General features: G+C 65.0%; 3 protein-coding genes across 3 annotated transcripts in view; 2 read left to right on the top strand and 1 right to left on the bottom strand.

The window, feature by feature from the left end:
- EMIHUDRAFT_457085 (hypothetical protein) overlaps positions 1–1,476 on the top strand; it is a gene marked incomplete at its 3' end in the record, with an annotated part of 2,936 nt that extends 1,460 nt beyond the window's left edge. Inside the window, exons 3-7 of the mRNA XM_005780366.1 lie at positions 506–593; positions 750–802; positions 1,013–1,081; positions 1,158–1,291; positions 1,437–1,476. Of these exons, the coding sequence (XP_005780423.1) occupies positions 506–593; positions 750–802; positions 1,013–1,081; positions 1,158–1,291; positions 1,437–1,476 (384 nt within the window). The remainder of the gene's footprint in view (positions 1–505; positions 594–749; positions 803–1,012; positions 1,082–1,157; positions 1,292–1,436) is intronic.
- Positions 1,477–1,556: 80 nt separating this feature from the next.
- On the top strand, positions 1,557–7,317 carry EMIHUDRAFT_366429 (hypothetical protein; the record flags this gene model as incomplete). The annotated part of the gene is made up of 18 exons (XM_005780365.1): positions 1,557–1,634; positions 1,708–1,812; positions 1,865–1,913; positions 2,379–2,583; positions 2,637–2,685; positions 2,723–2,968; positions 3,013–3,123; positions 3,216–3,326; positions 3,934–4,154; positions 4,225–4,277; positions 4,337–4,416; positions 4,446–4,662; positions 4,715–4,788; positions 4,859–4,984; positions 5,081–5,123; positions 5,247–5,350; positions 6,329–6,443; positions 6,648–7,317. Coding segments are annotated over 18 exons (2,076 nt in total), but the record flags the coding sequence as incomplete, so codon positions are not given.
- A 6,208-nt stretch (positions 7,318–13,525) lies between these two features.
- On the bottom strand, positions 13,526–16,155 carry EMIHUDRAFT_457082 (hypothetical protein). The gene is made up of 9 exons (XM_005780364.1): positions 15,702–16,155; positions 15,545–15,623; positions 15,348–15,465; positions 14,966–15,047; positions 14,727–14,770; positions 14,610–14,648; positions 14,423–14,463; positions 14,186–14,300; positions 13,526–14,013 (listed from the first exon to the last, which is right to left on the bottom strand). Exons 1-9 carry the CDS (start codon positions 16,119–16,121, stop codon positions 13,827–13,829), a joined length of 1,125 nt encoding a protein of 374 aa, XP_005780421.1. The 5' UTR covers positions 16,122–16,155; the 3' UTR covers positions 13,526–13,826.
- Between the last annotated feature and the right edge of the window lie 488 nt (positions 16,156–16,643).

Here is a 16,643-nt window from a genome sequence, read left to right as displayed (position 1 = left end):
CGGAATTAAACCTTGGGGCCGGTCGGCTCAGAACTTAAAGAAGGGGGAGGCCGACCGCCAGGACAAAAACCGCATACCAGGTCAGACCACGCTAGAGATCCGGAGCCTTCGGCAGATCGCAAACCGGTTTCAGGAGAAGCTGGGAGACCAAGAGTGGTGCGTGGAGAGATGGGGAGACATGGGAAGAGATGGCCAGAGCTGGGGCCAGATCCTGTGAGATGGGGAGAGTGGGGAGATATTGGGAGAGATGGGGAGAGATGGGGAGAGATGGGGAGAGATGGGGAGGGATGGGGAGAGATGGGGTGAGATGGGGAGAGGTGGGGAGAGATGGGGAGAGATGGGGAGAGATGGGGAGAGATGGGGAGAGATGGGGAGAGATGGGGAGAGATGGGGAGGGATGGCTCCTCCCTCGGCAGGCCATTCGAGGCGTGCAGGGAGCGGCGCCGTCGCCTCTCTTGCCCGGGCCACCACCGCACCGGCCTTGTCTCCCTCCCTACACCCGCAGGTCCAGATGGTGGCGCACTCGTTTCTCTTTCCGAGCAACTTTGGCGGGCAGGAGGGCATGATCGCCGTGCACCTCGTCAGCTGCTACGGCGAGATCTAGCCGAGATACAGCCGAGATACAGCCGAGGGAGGGCATGATCGCCGTGCGCCTCGTCAGCTGCTACGGCCACACGCCACGCTGCGACGCGTGCGTCCGCCCCTCCCTACTCCGTCTTGAGCCGCGCGCGCGTCCGGCACGAGGGTAGGCCACGCTATCTACAAGGAGTGCGTCTACAAGCACGAGTGGTTCTGCGAGCCGGCCGCCGAGCTCCTCGCCGGCGACATGCCCGCGACACGTCCACGACACGTCCGAGACACGTCCCGTACAGGTCGCCGAGCTCCTCGACGGCGACATGCCCGCGACACGTCCACGACACGTCCGAGACATGTCCCGTACAGGTCGCCGAGCTCCTCGACGGCGACATGCCCGCGACACGTCCACGACACGTCCGAGACACGTCCCGTACAGGTCGCCGAGCTGCTCGAGTCATGGGCGGGCTACCGCGAGTGGAGGATGGAGGAGTTCCCAGAGTCGCCGGTCGCGCCGCGCCCTTCGCGCCTCGCCCGTGGAGGCAGCAGCCGGCCGTGAGGAGGGCGGCGGCGCGCCGTTGTAGGTCGACTTGACGTTTGTCTCGTACCCGGTCGTCTACGAGGATATCATCATGGGGATCGAGTGGGGGATGGCCCTCTCGACGGTCGCGACCATCCTCGCCTTCATCGTGCTCGCAATCATGCTGCGCAACATCCGGCCGCCCGGCCGCCTGGTCGCTGCCACCCCACGGCCACGCCGCGGACATGTCTGCGACATGTCCTCCCCGTAGGCAGCTCGGCCTGGTCCATATCTCCCCATATCTCCCCATATCTCCCCCATATCTCCCCGTATCTCCCCGTAGGCAGCTCGGCCTCGTCGCCTGCAACATTCTGACCGGGATCGGCACAGCCGTCGGCATCATGAGCACCGGGGCGGACCGTGGGCACGTCGTAGACCCTTCCTTGCATCACACACCTCAGGCACCACCCTCCTCATCATGTACCCCGTCTCGTACTACGTGATGGACGTGAACGTGTGCGCGCCCGCGATGCTCGTGGCGGTGGCCGTCGCCATGTCCGTCGACTCATCGTCCCCACTGCTCAACGAGTTGACGGAAGCCGTGAGGGTGCTAGGTGGCCCTCGCCATGTCCATCGACTATTCCCTCTTCCTCCTCACGCGCTTCAACGAGGAGCGACGGCGGCCGCTCTCTCCTCTCGCCCGGAACCTTCTCGGCACCGTCTCGGAGCCTTCCCCGTTAGGAGCGCCTCGACGGCCGCTCGATCACGCAGTCGCTCGAGATCGCCCTCGCCACTCAGGGCCACACCATCGTCGTCTCTGGTGCCCCCCCCCCCCCCCCCCACACTATCCCAGGGGGGGGGGGAGACCCCCCCGGGGGGGTGTGGGGGGGGGGGGCTCTCCCAGAAAAAGCCCTACAAAAAGGGATGGTGTTTTCCCTCCCCAAAAAAGAGGGTTATTAAAAAAGGGGGGAAAATGGCGAGCTTTCCTTTTTTTAATTATACCCCCGGGGGCATTTTTTCGGGGGAAATTTTTGGGGACCCTTCTCTTAAAAAGAAATGACCCCCGGGGGCGCGTCTTATATAGACCCAAAGCCACGGAGAGTTATCCCCCCCCCGCAAAGAGGGACCCGCACCCTTGTTTGTTTTTGGGGGGGCCCCCCCCCCCCGCCCCAACATATTAATACTGCCTGCCCACCCGGAGCAGCTTCATGTGAGAAAATCCTCCAGCGCCCACCACCGTCACCCCCCTTTTCGCCACTGCGATTCCGTCGTGCGACTCGAGCAGGCGCCACCCTCGCCCTCTGCTTCACCTCCATGCTCGTGCTGCCAACCTCCACAATCACTTCCATGGCGGCCGGCGCCGCGACGGCGGTGCTGCAGTCTGTGCTCGTCTCGCTCTCGCTCACGCCCGCGCTGCTGCTCACCATGCCCCGCTTCTTCACCGCCGACCGCATGCTCGGCCTCACCCTCGACGGCGCGCCCCTCGGCACGTACCGGGACACCTCCGCGACACTTCCGGGACACCTCCGGCTCCACACCTCAGGCACACCCTTCGGCACGTACCGCCGTGCGTCGAGCGGCACGGTGGCGCAGTTCGGCGCGACGATCGACCGCCCGACCATCATCGAGAACCCGCAGCCCAAGAAGGAGTCGATCTGGGCGCACCTCGGCCGCTGCTCGCAGCGCGGCGCGCCGGTGATGTTCCTCTTCCTCGCGCTGGTGATGGTTCCGTTCGCGATGGCGCTCACGCGCTTCTCGTACGTCGAGGACCTGACGCCGCTCATGCAGACGACCCACCCGGCGACCAAGGCCTTCATCTCCATCTCCAACATCTACGGGCAGGAGCTGACCACCCCGTCGGACCGGAAGTACCTCGTGCGTGTGGAGACGTCTGACGTCTCTCCCCTTCCCTTCCCTAGGACCTGACCACGCCGGTGCAGCTGCTGATCATGGCGCCGTCGCAAAAGGCGATGGCGAGCCGCGAGTGGTCGCTGGCGACCTGCCACATGCTGCAGGACCTCGCCACAAAGGTGACCGACCGGATGCACGAGGAGGGGGGCGGCTGCGCCATGTGCGACCTGTCCGCGACGCGTCCGCGACACGTCCGAGGCGCCTCCCGTAGGAGGGGCACGACTACACCATGACGACGGCCGACTTCAACGGTCTGATGATCTTCCGCGGCGGCTGCCTCGCCGACGGGCTCAAGTTCGGCGTGATCGACGTGATGCCCGCGGTGCCACATGCACATGCACATGCACATGCACATGCACACGCACACGCACACGCACATGCACACGCACATGCACATGCACATGCACATGCACATGCACATGCACATGCACACGCACACGCACATGCACATGCACATGCACATGCACATGCACATGCACATGCACATGCACATGCACACGCACATGCACATGCACATGCACATGCACATGCAGCGCGTGTGCGGCGGGCCCGCGACACGTCCGCGACATGTCCGAGACACGTCCCGCAGGTGCACATGTACGGGATGTACGACATGTCCAGGACACGTCCGCGACATGTCCGAGACATGTCCCGCAGGTGCACATGTACGGTATGTACGACATGTCCAGGACACGTCCACGACATGTCCGAGACATGTCCCGCAGGTGCACATGTACGGTATGCACGACATGTCCAGGACACGTCCGCGACATGTCCGAGACATGTCCCGCAGGTGCACATGTACGGCATGTACGACATGTCCAGGACACGTCCACGACATGTCCGAGACATGTCCCGCAGGTGCACATGTACGGGATGTACGACATGTCCAGGACACGTCCGCGACATGTCCGAGACATGTCCCGCAGGTGCACATGTACGGCATGTACGACATGGTGGCCGACCTGCTCTCGAACCGCAACCAGACGGCGACGCAGGTCTACGTGCACTGCCAGGTCGACCTCTTCTCCGAGGTTGGCGAGGCGTGGATGCGAGCCGTCCGCGCGTCGCTGCCGCGCCCAGACGTGATCCGGCAGCCGCTCGGCGGCCACCAGGACGCGGACTCTGCAAACTACGTGCCGTACGGCCGGTGGGACGACGTGGAGATCGGCGCGCTGTGGTAAGTGAATGAGTGAATCGAAAGGAATCCATTCATTCAGGTGGGACGACGTGGAGATCGGCGCGCTGCACCTCTACGGCGTGCCGCGCGAGGGTCCCCTACCCCCCACAGTACCGCAACCCTTCCCCTACCCCTACAGTACCCGAACCCAGGCATGCCGCTCGAGCAGATGGACGGCGCGCAGTACACGCTGCGCCGGATGCCGTACGTCGGCCTCGCCATCGCCGCGATCGTCTGCATCATTCTGGGCCCGCCGACAAGGAGCAGCTGAGACGTCTCGCCAGAGTGGCGCGTGGTGACTGTGGGAGATGGCCATCACCAGGCGGCTCGTTCGGCACGGCGCTCATCCCCGTCCGCGCCGTGATTTGCATCGCCTGGATGCTCGTCGTCACCTTTGGCGCGTCGGTGATGGTGTACCAGCTCGGCTACCTCGAGGGGCTCGGCGTCCCCGCCCCGTCCCCGCTCGCCTACCGGCTACGTGCAGAGACACAAACGCCCACCCCCCCCCCCTTTGTGCGCGACACGTGTAGGCATCCAGGCCCTGTCGCCCTCTTCGGGGCAGGCGCTCTTCTGGATCTCACCGTCGGTCGCCGTCGCCGTGCTGGTCGGGCTCGGCCTCGACTACGACATGTCCGGGACACGTCCGCGACACGTCCGAGACATGTCCCGTACAGGTCGGGCTCGGCCTCGACTACGACATCTTCTTGATGGACTCGGTCATGGAGCACTGGCAGAGCGGCAAGGACGGCAAGTCAGCGGTGGTCACTTCCCTCGACCAGGCGAGCCGAAACAAGGGAGGGGTGGGGAGAGGTGGGGAGAGGTGGCTCTCGGCCCATCTGCTCGCGGCCCATCTGGGCCTCCCTCGGCTCATCTCGCCACCCTCGCCCCCCTGCTAGGCGGGCACCATCATCTCGGCCGCCGGCGTCCTCATGTCCTCGCGTTCGGCTGTGAACAAGGAAGTGTCTCGGAAGTGTCTCGGAAGTGTCTATAGGCGTCATCATGTTCCTCGCGTTCGGCTGTGAACAAGGAAGTGTCTCGGAAGTGTCTCGGAAGTGTCTATAGGCGTCATCATGTTCCTCGCGTTCGGCGCGCTGCTCGCGTCGACGACGCCTGTGCTCAACCAGATCGGCTTCATGCTCTGCGTCGGCGTCCTCCTCGACTGCTTCGTGACGACAAAGGCGAGAGCCCCGCCGGGAGGAGCTTGGGAGGAGCCCGGGAGGTGGCCGAGAGGTGGCCGAGAGATGGCCGAGAGATGGCCGAGAGCTGGCCGAGAGGTGGCCGAGAGGTGGCCGAGAGGTGGCCGAGAGGTGGCCGAGAGATGGCCGAGAGATGGCCGAGGGATGGCCGGGAGATGGCCGAGAGATGGCCGAGAGATGGCCGAGAGATAGCCGAGAGGTGGCCGAGAGATAGCCGAGAGATGGCCGAGAGATGGCCGAGAGAAGGCCGAGAGATGGCCGAGAGAGGGCCGAGAGAGGGCCGAGAGAGGGCCGAGAGGTGGCCGAGAGGTGGCCGAGAGGTGGCCGAGAGATGGCCGAGAGATGGCCGAGAGCTGGCCGAGAGCTGGCCGAGAGCTGGCCGAGAGATGGCCGAGAGATAGCCGAGAGGTGGCCGAGAGGTGAGCCGAGAGATAGCCGAGAGATGGCCGAGAGATGGCTGAGAGATAGCCGAGAGGTGGCCGAGAGGTGGCCGAGAGGTGGCCGAGAGGTGGCCGAGAGATGGCCGAGAGACAGCCGAGAGATGGCCGAGAGATGGCCGAGAGATGGCCGAGAGGTGGCCGAGAGGTGGCCGAGAGGTGGCCGAGAGGTGGCCGAGAGGTGGCCGAGAGATAGCCGAGAGATGGCCGAGAGGTGAGCCGAGAGGGGGCCGAGAGAGGTGGCCGAGGCGGGGCCCTCAGGTCTCGTCCTCCTCGCCCCTCCCCTGGGGCCTGCCCGCTCTCCCGGGACTGCGACGGTTGCACTGGGGCTCCTCCCCCGACGCCGAGCTGCCCTCGGGCCACGGGGCCCTGGGGCCTGCCCGCTCTCCCGGGACTGCGACGGTTGCAGTGGGGCTCCTCCCCCGACGCCGAGCTGCCCTCGGGCCACGGGGGCCCCGTGCCCCATTCTGACGGACTCACGCCCCACTCACTCCTCAGCCTCGCTCCTCAGGTCACCATTCCGTGCCTCATGGCCCTCGTCCCCGACGACGCCAACTTCTGGCCGCTCAAGCAGTCGGCCACGCGCGAGCTGGCGATCGGGAGAGAACCGTCCTTTGGCCTCGAGGGTGAGATCTCCCGAGATTGCCCGAGATTGTCCTCTCGAGGGCGAGAGGAGCCCGAGAGGAGCCCGAGAGGAGCCGAGGTTGCCTCAAGCCATCCCGAGATCGGCCGAGATCACGCGAGCTCACCGCAGATGCCGACGTCAAGACGCCCTTCCTGCTCACTCGCGGTTAGCCGGTCGCTGACACCGCCTCTCTGATGGCCACTAGGCATCGGCCAGCCGCCTGGCTTCCGCCGCTCGCTCTCTTGGAAGTGGAAGTACGGCGTCGCCCTCGAGCACCTTGGCCACACAATCTAGAGCAGATTGTCCCCACCCACCCCCTACCCCTCCCCTCTGGGCATGTGTGGGAGGGGGGGGTGGGGGGGGTGCGGCGACTCTAGCAGACGCATCGCAGGGAGTGTGTGCTGCAGCCTGCAGCGGCGGCACTGCGACTGACGGCGCTGTCTCTCCCCCTCCCGCAGCGGTCAGGGCACCCCGCTCGGAGCAACCATCTAGCTGTCGCCTCGTACTTATTGCGCCGGCCCTTTTGCTCTGGGGACCAATCCGATCTCGTCCAATATCGTGCCTGCTCCGCCCCCTCGGGGCGAGACGGTGGGGCAGTTTGTCGTCGATCTCGCTCTTCCTCCTCTCAGTCCCTCCTCCCTCCTCTCCTGCTGTCCCCTGGCCCCTCTCGCCCCTCCCCTCCCTCTCTGTGAGATGCTCTGTGCCAGGGCTCGCTTTTGCGCGCTGCGCTTGTCCGGCGGGTGCCTCTCTCGGCACCTCCGCGCGGGCGCGGCGCCGCCTGCTGTGGACCCAGGCTCTAAAGTCGCATCTATCTCGCTTGTGCCACACTTGACCACACGGTTTTGTTTTGTGTGTTGATCGGTCATCTGCAAAATTACATCTGCAAACACTATTCTAGCAAACAAGGGCACAACAAATGTCCGCCTTGCATTTGTTTCATAACATCGAAGGCTAAGCTCAAAAATAAAGAAAAAATCGCAGAAAACGAGGCGTGACATGAGTGAGAGAAGCCGTGGTCTCCTTGTCCTTGAGAAGCCGGATCGCGGGCACCCAGCGCGCAGCCGCGAATCGCCTCCATGCCTACTGTGCTCCCGCGACGCCCGAAGCAAGCCCACGCCATGCTCATCCCATTTTACGATGCTGACGCTTGCCCGCCGTCGCCTGCGCGCCTCGTAGATCCGAAACGTGGGCGAGGCGGGCGTGCCGCGGTGCTGGGCCTCAAGCTGCGTGCGTTGCGAGTAGGTGCGGCCCTCTTGAAACACATGTTCATGTGCAGCCGAGGGCCATTGTCCGATATTATCTCCGAGATCGCTTTCGAGATCAGCATGGCACTCCAACTTCGCCGAGAGGGCGCTCGCTTATCACGCGCCCACCCTTGGCCCCCTTTAGACTTTCGGCAAGTATGACCTGCAGCGAATCAGACGACTGGACAGAGCTCGACCCCCGCGTGGACGCCCTAGCGGCGGCAGAGGCAACGCCATGGCGAAAAGTTTGCGCGCTGCGCTTCGTCAAGCTGGAGTGCAACTTCGTTATCTCCACGGGCTCGGAGAAAAACTCGGGGTGGACGACCGGTGCGAGATCGCCGAGCATCGCGATGGTACATCGTGCGCCGCGTGTGGCCCATTAGCGTCAAACTCCTCACGCCCCCCACACCCTGTGCACAGGCCGAAAAGGCTGTCGTCGCAGACATCGGCCGGCCCTTCTTGGATCAGGAATCGGGGCCGGCGGGATGTGGCGCGCGTGAGCCCTTTGCCTGGGGGGCGCGCGAGAGCAAGAGCATGCTTGGGGACGTCGCCGTTGACACGGCCTTGGCGAAGTGCGCCTTCTCCTATTCGTCAACGCCTGGCCGGTCTCCGGCAGAGAACATGTGCGGCTTGGGCAACGCGAGGTCCGCGACGATGGACGCACTCAAAAAGGCACAGGACTGCACTGCTTGGTAAGTAGGTTTCATACATTCCACGCGTCTCGTACGGGCCTAGGCGAAGGCGGCCGCCTGCGCGTCCTACGAGGAGTACCTCGCTGCGGCTCCTCTCATCGTCAAGACGCGCGGCGCCAACCGCCTTCGCAACGCCCTCATCAAGGGGGGCAAGTCTCGCGGCGGCGGCGTCGCCAAGTCTTCGACCGTTGCCAAAGGCGTGCACTTGGGGTGGACGGGCCCGATGCGCGGCCGTGCGCAGAAGGCGGAGCAGACCAGCTCCCGCACGGTCCAGCCTGCCACCTCCTCGCCGGCCATGGACGTGGAGCCGCCGACGGAGCGCGCGTCGGCGGAGGGTGAGGCACCGGCACCTGCGGGGGCGGCGGACTTGGAGCTGCCAGTGGTCAAGAACGTGGAGAAGCCGGGGGAGAACCCACCGTCCCTCCACAAGCCGGAGCAGGCGGGCGGCGGCGAGGCGCTGCTTGGCCCGCCACCCGCATCTAACACGTTTGGATGCTTCTCAGGAGCGCCCTGTCCGTGTCTTGTTCAAGAACCTCAGCGGCAAGACCTTTTCGCTCTCCGTCAAGGGCGGCACCACTTTCCGTCAATTGTCGGCCGAGACCGCCATTGTCTGCGAGGGAGGGAGCGTCTGGTGAGCTTCGCGTACACCCCTATAACCCCATACCTTCCTACACAAACCGTGGCCGTTCTCTAGGTTCGACGTCCCCGCCACCCGGCGGGCGCCATTCGGACCGGATGACGTCGTGCCGAAAGACCTCCCGGTGGACGCTGAGGTGAAAATCGTTGGCAGGATGCGAGGGGCGGGCCCTACCGGGTCGCATCGAGTGCCATCGCTCATGTCGAGCGCCGCTGGCGGCACGGACGACCTGAGCGCGTTCCTCGCGAATGTGGGTGCGGCAGAGTACGAAGGTGGCCTCCGAGAGCTGACCGACGGCAGCTTCGATGCGCTTTGCACTGCAGAGGAGAGGGATCTGGTGGCGGAGCCGGTGAAGATGCCGCGGCTGCTGGCTCGGCACCTTCTCAAAGAGCTCGCTAAGTGGCAAACACCCGCAAATCCGCTGGGTCCCACTGCCGCCGCCACCGTCACAACGGAAGCAGCGGTGACCACAATGGCTAGCCACAGCGGCAGCGGTAGCGGCGACGGCGGCGATGGTGCCGCCACCGGCGACGACGACAACGATGGCGACGTCGGTGGTGTGGCACAGGTCCAAGATATCGAGCAGAAGAAGGAGATCGAGAAGGAGATCGAGGAGCTTGCTGCTGCAGGCTCTGCGATGCCGGAGCTTGAGCCAACTCGCTGGGAGGCGAGCAAATCGGCCTTTGCATCGCAGGTGCAGGAGCGTATTAGCTCGAGCAAGCAGATCAGCAGCCTTTTGGAGGAGCCGAGGTGGGCGCGCAAGAAGAAGTTTCTGACGTGCCATTTTGCCTCCAACTGGAACGCGTACAGCAAGGATATTGACATCTCGGCCGCGCAAACCACGACCGACTTCATCGACTTCAGCACTGTCTTTGGCAAGGTTCCCCAGGCTGGACGTGCGCTTTACAACATTCCCGGCTATCAGCGCCGCTACGCGTGGCGGATTGAGCAGTGCCGCGACCTCTGGCAGGACATCCAGCTCATCATGAAGCTCTCAAAGAATGTCGCTCGCGTTGAGGGCGGACTCGGCGATGACTACGAGGGTCTGCGCGAGCTGAAATCGCGCACTGAGCAGCTCGTCCACTTTGCCAACATGGTGCTTGTTCGGCGGGCGGGCCGGCAGGTCAGCGGCAAGACCATTGACGGAGCAGCAGATTGCAACTTGAATGCGTTCGACGTTGTCGACGGCCAGCAGCGCCTGACGACGGTCGTACTCTTCCTCAGTGCCATCGCCAAGCACTGGTGGCTCCTCGCCGACGAGGCAGATGAGCGCTACGATCAAAGCCGGCGCGCCGACGCAGCGCTCAAGATCACTGACGAGTTTCTGTTTGTGACGCACAAGGCCTCGGGGGACTCGGATGGGGTCCGGCTTTTGCGCCTCAACGTGCCTGAGCAGGAGCGCGACTACTTTCGCAAGCTGATCGACCCAAAGTCGGATCCGCACACAGCCGACCTTCGACCGCCGACCGACTCGAGCGCCGCTGAGCGGATGCTCGTCGCGCACAACTTCTTCCTGGAGGCGCTGGAGGGCGAACGCAAACGGGTAATGCATAAGAGAAGCAGCAACCGTGACACGACCGTCGAGGACTGGGAGGCGAAGCTCACCGAGGTCTACACGGCGCTGACAGAGAAGGTCAAGGTGATCCTCTTCGTCGCGCCCGTCAACATTGACCCGCTCACGATGTTCGAGGCGGCCAACACGCGTGGCCGCCCTCTGGGCTCGCTCGACTACCTGCGCGTGTTCTTGCTGCGCCTCGCTGACCAGCTCTCCAACCCGGGCTCCGCATCGATGGTCGCCGAAGCGGCGGCGCAAGGGGAGGGGCGCGAGCTACTGCGGATGCGTGCCAATGAGCTGCGCCAGACGGGCGAGAAGCTCAAGGCTCGCGTGAACGACGTCTTTCAGTGCATCGTCGAGCGCCTCTCGCGCCATAACCTCGACTCAACGGTCAAGGACAAGTTTGGCGCGCCAGCGCAGAGCAGCGAGCAGCAGCTGCTTGCGCTGCACTACTTCCTCGTCTGGGCACTCCCGCTGCTCATGCGCGAGCGCTCAAACCAGGTGGCTCCCGACCAGCAAGCGGCGAAGATCGACAAGGCGATTGCGCACGAGTACGCGCGAGTCACCAAGGCCGAGTCGATCTACAAGCTCATGCGAGAGGAGCAGGAGCGTGAGATGCACGCGGGCCAGGTCTGGCGGGGCGTGAGCCCCGCCTGTCCGTCGGGCTGGGGAGAGATCGACAGCACCATCTCCAACAAGGAGTTCACCCACTGCTTGCTCCCGGACCTCGACATGGAGGATGACGCGGCAAAGCGACTTCTTCTGAGCAACGTGCTTGTCACCCGCCTTCACTACTACCTCGACACGCTCGACTCGTTCATGCGGGTGATGATCCCGCTCAAGTCTCCTAGCGGTGAGCTGATCCTCTCCGACGAACCGCTGAGCGAGCTTCCGCCGGAGAAGGAGGCACAGCATCTCGCGTGCCAGGAGGTGGTTCGGACGTTGCAGCTGACGGGGCACCGGCTCCCCGTCGAGCTGATCGCGGGAGCATGCGCGCTCTGGAAACCACGGGGCTTTGACGAAGACACCAAGTTCTACTTCAGCACACTCCACAGCCTGCGCGCGCACCTGTACCGCGGCTACTTCTTCAACTCCACCCCCAAGACGGGCGCGATCAAGAACCTACAGAAGGAGCGCGGTATTGCGCGCCTCTTGCGCCTGGCTGCGCAGCTGTTGCCCCTGCACCGGCTGGACACGCTCGAGCGACGCCACCTTCCCGGGCACGACGCCCGCAGGCTCGTCTACAAACTCGAGGTAGCGCCCACCACCTACCCTCGCCTCAAGGTCGCCGTCGTCAACATGAAGACGAGTGAGAGCGCCGCCGTCATCCGGTTTGTCAAGATGATGTGCAACGCGGTGCAGCGCGACTACATTCGTGGCCGCTCGTCGGGCCCAGAGCTTCTCGAACGAATCATCAAGAACACGCACACAGAGCAGGCTAAGTTCACTACTGGTGACGGCGGCGACGATCTCCGCCTCGAGGCCACCGTTTTGCCCAAGGCGGAGATCAAGACCCTCCTCAACAAGCCGCTGCTTGGAATCATGTTCATGTTCGAATGCGCGCACCACCACCCTCGCAGCTCCACGCCCACCTCTGACGAGCTCAGCACGTGGCGTAAGCTGTGCCGCATGCCTGTCTACGATCGGCGCGAGAAGCACAACTCGATTGGTGACTACTCAAACTTTGACCTCTTCACCGGTGAGGCGCTACCACGTGCGCAGCATGGCGTCGCCGCCAACGAAGCGCAGCTGGAGCACCTGATGCCTCGAGGTTACTTCATCGACGGTGAGAGGCTGCGCAAGTTCGAGAGCGAGGATGGCGGCATGCACCGCTTGGCTGATTGCGACAGCTTGGGCAACTTCGCGCTCACCAAACAGAGCGAGAATAGCAGCTTGCTGTCCATCAACCCGATCGAAAGCGAGGTGCTGGAGGAGATCTTCGAACAGAAGCGTGAGAAGATGAAGAAGTCCTCCTTCTGCGCCGTCCGCATGGCAGCGACGCACGCCGGCACGACGTTTCCCGAGATGCTCAAGGCGCGCAACGACCTTTTGAAGCAGTTTATCGACCGCGAGATCTGGTATCACAACGATGACGGCATCATGCATCGCGCGCACCCCGACATTCCCGAGCAGCGCAGGCTCCAGAACGGACGCCTGCTCGCGCAGTGCCCGGTGGCGACGCTGGACGCATTTCTAGCCAAGGGCCCCGTGGCCGAGGCCCACTACCTCGGCGTCGAGCGCTGGATATCGCAGGCGGGCGAGCCTGCGGCGTTGGCTGCGGCGGCTGCGGGCGCTAGTGGAGGAGGTGGCGGTGAGACTACCTTCGGAGCATTGGAGGAGGAGGAGGAGGAGGAGGAGGAGGAGGAGGAGGAGGACGAGGACGACGACGACGACGACGACGAGGAGGAGGAGAAGGAGGAGGAGGAGAAGGAGGAGGAGGAGAAGGAGGAGGAGGCAGCGGCGGGTGAGGCGGGTGAGGCGGGTGAGGCGGGCGAAGCGGCGGCGGCTCTGAAGAACAAAAAGCGCAAGCGGAACGGCGGCGGCGGCTCATCCAAGAAGGCGACGCCGACTAAGCAATGCAAAGTTTGCGGCAAGCATAACGCCGTCCAAGGCCACTATGGCTGCTGCTCGGCCGAGTGCAGGGCCCAGAACTCGGCCAAGAAGAAGAAGCCTGCCCCTCGCGGCGGGGCACCGACAGCCGGGCCGGTCGAGATCTGAGATCGCCGTCATTCAGCCACGTTCGTACCGTTCCCACGCGGCCGTCCGCAGCCGCCTTGAGGACGTTCTTTGGGACTTCACCACCCGGCGCACTGTCAGCAGACGGCGGCGGCGGCGGCGTGCGGAGCGCGGCGTTGGCGCGGGAGGGCGGGGCGGACATCCCACGATTTCTTTTTGTGCTCTTTCTCTTTGTCGCGGTGCCGCTAGAAAGAAAAGTATCGATGTGGAGGCGGGCTGGGAAGGTAAGGTAAGGTAAGGTAAGGTAAACGTCTCCACACACACAAAGTGGTGGGGCAAGGGGGGGGCACCCTCGCATCTCCACACCCGGACACGGGCAGGAGCCCCACGGCATTCAAAGTGCAAGGTTGTAGGACAGGCAGAAAGAAAGCTAGGTGGACAGAGAAGCAAGGACTTCAGATTCAGGGAGGGTCGGGTCAAGCAGCCCCAAACCGCCGTCCCCCCCTCGGACACTTCCCTCCCTTTCATGATCACCGGCACAAAACCACGCGGTTGCGAGTTGGCGGCGGCGCGACGCGCCTCACGCCCTCGCGCTTAGGATGCGGGTGCCCCACCGCGTCAGCGCGCGCTTGGAGAGGTGCTGGCACTGGTGGTAGGCGGAGCGGCACGAGTGCGCGAGGCCGATGGCGACGAGGACGCGCGCGAAGCGCATCCCGTTGGTGGCGAACATGGTGAGCAGGCCGATGATCCACGAGTTGGACACGTGCCTGCTCGCAGGGCGGGGCGGGGCGGGGGGTGGGGGTAGGGCGGCAGGGGGGGCAGGGGGGGCAGGGACAGGTCAGGGACAGGGACAGGCAGGGATAGGGCGGGGGACAGGGACAGGGAGGGGGGAGGGGGGGGTGGGGGGGGAGGAGGCGCTGCTCCACAGCCCCGGCCCACGGCACCCGCGCATTCGACACGCGCCTGTTTTGCAGCCAGGCGGCGTACAGCGAATGGTAGAGGCCGACGCACGCGACGGGCAACGTGCCGGCGACCACGCGGTCGCAGCGCGAGCCTGCGCGTGCGATGTGGACACGGCGCCGTCAGGGCGCGAGCAGTGGGGAGGTTCTAGGCACACAAGTGTGCAGAGCTCCCGCGTGCGTGACTCAAGGGGTTGCGACGCGCCCCCTCCCCTACCCCCACAGTACCCCCGAACCCACCGACCGCGGAGCAAGTTGCTACGGCGGGGTGCAGCGGAGCACGGGGGCTTCCTCTCGCTTGTGATCCGTCCGCATCTAGCGGCGTGGGCCCAGTGTCGGTGGGTTCGGGTACTGTGGGGGTAGGGAGAGGAAACCGTCCCCGCATCTAGCGGCGTGTGCCCCACCAGCGCCGCGCGGTGGCGGCCCAGCGCGGGCCCCACGACCTGCGGGCGACAGCGGTGGGGTGGTGAGGAGCTGCTGCTGTGGCAGACACCGGGGAAGGCTACGAGCCATGGCGCTACCAAGGGTTGGAGGGCTCAAACTCGACCAGCCGGTAGAGCAGCGCCTGAGGGGGAGGGGCGTGGAAGGGGGTGGAAAGTGCGTGGAAGGCTCGTAGAAGCTCGTGGATGGCTCGTGAAAGTTCGTGGACAGCTCGTGAAAGTTTGTGGAAGGCTCGTGGAAGGTCCTATCTCGGCTGCGTCTCGGCCGCCTCTCGGCTGCCTCTCGGCTGCCTCTCGGCTGTCTCTCGGCTGTCCCGCACCTCTGGGTGGAGAGGGCCGAGGAGGAGGGCGCCGGCGGCCACGGAGAGGAGGAGCAGGCTGACGGCAACCGCGCGCACAAGCCTGGCAGACGAGAGCGGGCGCGTCAGAGCGGAAAGAGCACTGCGGAGGCGCGCTTCGAAGAGGACGGGCGAGCGGGCGCCTGACACAGGAGGCTCGCGCGTCGTAAAGGGATGCCGAGAGCTGTGAGGCCTTCGGCCGCGCGCACGGGCGCCTAAGAGAGAGAGAGAGAGAGAGAGAGAGAGAGAGAAGAGAGAGGGGGAAGAGAGAGGGGGGAGAGAGGGAGAGGGGCAGCGGTGAGACGACGGGAAAGAACGATGTAGCGGCCGCGGTCGCCTCTCGTCTTCGAGCCACGCGGCGTACTCGGTGCGGGCGATGTTGTACTTGTACCGGCACTGCTCGCACTCGTACAGCGACGACGCGTTCGCCGACGCTGTTCGCCACTCGTTCAGACACGGCACGTGCACGTACTTCATCGAGCCTAAAGACAAGGAGCTCGGGCGGCGGCTGGCGGCTGAGCGGAATGGTGTGGGCGCGTGCGTCCGCGAGCGGCATCGGGCCGGAGCAGAGGCAGGGCGCGATGAGCCGGCCGAGCCCGTTCTCCCCCTCACCGCCAAAGCAGATCCGGCAGAGCGCGTCCTATGCGACAGTTCCGGGAAGGTTCGGGGAAGTGGCCCTCTGTCTCGCCCAATGGCAGGTGCGGCAGAGCAGCGGCTCCTCGGGCGGGTCGAGGGAGGCGGCGGGGGCGGCGGCGGTCGGTGGCGGCGGCGGCGGCTCGCCGCCTCCCTCCTCTGCGGACCGGGTCGGCTGCCCGAGGGAGGAGGGAGAGGAGGACGAACCGAGGGCCGGGCCTTGCGGTGGCGCCTGTCCGCTCGCTGCTGCAGCCGAGGCGAGAATCACGACCACGACGGGCGCACCGGTGACGCCGAGCGCGACCAACGACGTCGCGTCCCGATCGGGGCCGAGGACCCCGCCGTCAAAGCAGATGTGCAGCGTCTTGGCGGGCGCCGAGCGGGCAAGCGTGCACGAGCGGAGCGAGAGCGAGAGGATGCGGCGCCGCAGCTCGCCGAGCGTGGCCTGCTGCCCGACCGCCACCTTCTCCCGAGCGCCGGACGCCTCGACCACTGTGATTTCCATGCCGCGAATGCGCGAGAGGCTGTCGGCAAGGCGGCGCCTCAAAAGAATTCTTACGCCGAGCCTCTCTCACAGCACACTGGCACGACAAGGGCGCAGACTGGCGCGGACTGGCACACACACAGGCTCACCACCGGAGCCGCCTAAGCGACTCCGTTAAGAACGGCAATGCACTCCGCACCATGCACAATGCCGCTCTCCCCGCACGCTAGCTCGTTCACCGTCTGCCACGCCACGGCGGTGTGGAGGACGACAGACAAGCGCTGCATCTGCAGCCCGTGCCAGTTCTTGGTGGTCCATGTGACCTCGTCCAGGTGCTGAGCGTGCGAAAGTTTGTTGCTCAGCTGGTTCGCCGCCTCCCTCAGGGTGCTGCGAACCTCCTTTCCAAAGCCTCCGAAAGCCTCAAAATCAAACAAACGTAGATCGCAATCCTGCTGCCGCGCAAAGGGGTAATCGCCAGGCTGCTCCTTGAGCTTTCCCTTGGGGGCATCCTCCTCCTCCCCCTCCACCCCCACCTCCTCGGCC

The sequence above is a fragment of the Emiliania huxleyi genome, assembly GCF_000372725.1.
Source record: "Emiliania huxleyi CCMP1516 chromosome Unknown EMIHUscaffold_217, whole genome shotgun sequence".
In the NCBI taxonomy this organism is placed as follows: Eukaryota; Haptophyta; order Isochrysidales; family Noelaerhabdaceae; genus Emiliania; species Emiliania huxleyi.
The sequence above is the reverse complement of the archived record's forward strand: the minus strand, read 5'-3'. Positions and strand labels throughout refer to the sequence as shown.

Excerpts from the sequence above, each read along its gene's own strand:
- EMIHUDRAFT_457082 (XM_005780364.1), bottom strand. The coding sequence starts at position 16,121 with ATGGAAATCACAGTGGTCGAGGCGTCCGGCGCTCGGGAGAAGGTGGCG. Across the intron at positions 14,464-14,609 it reads GCCGCCACCGCGCGGCGCTG|CAACTTGCTCCGCGGTCGGT; the intron begins GTGGGGCACACG and ends ACCCCGCCGTAG. Across the intron at positions 14,014-14,185 it reads GTGTCGAATGCGCGGGTGCC|GCACGTGTCCAACTCGTGGA; the intron begins GTGGGCCGGGGC and ends CCCTGCGAGCAG.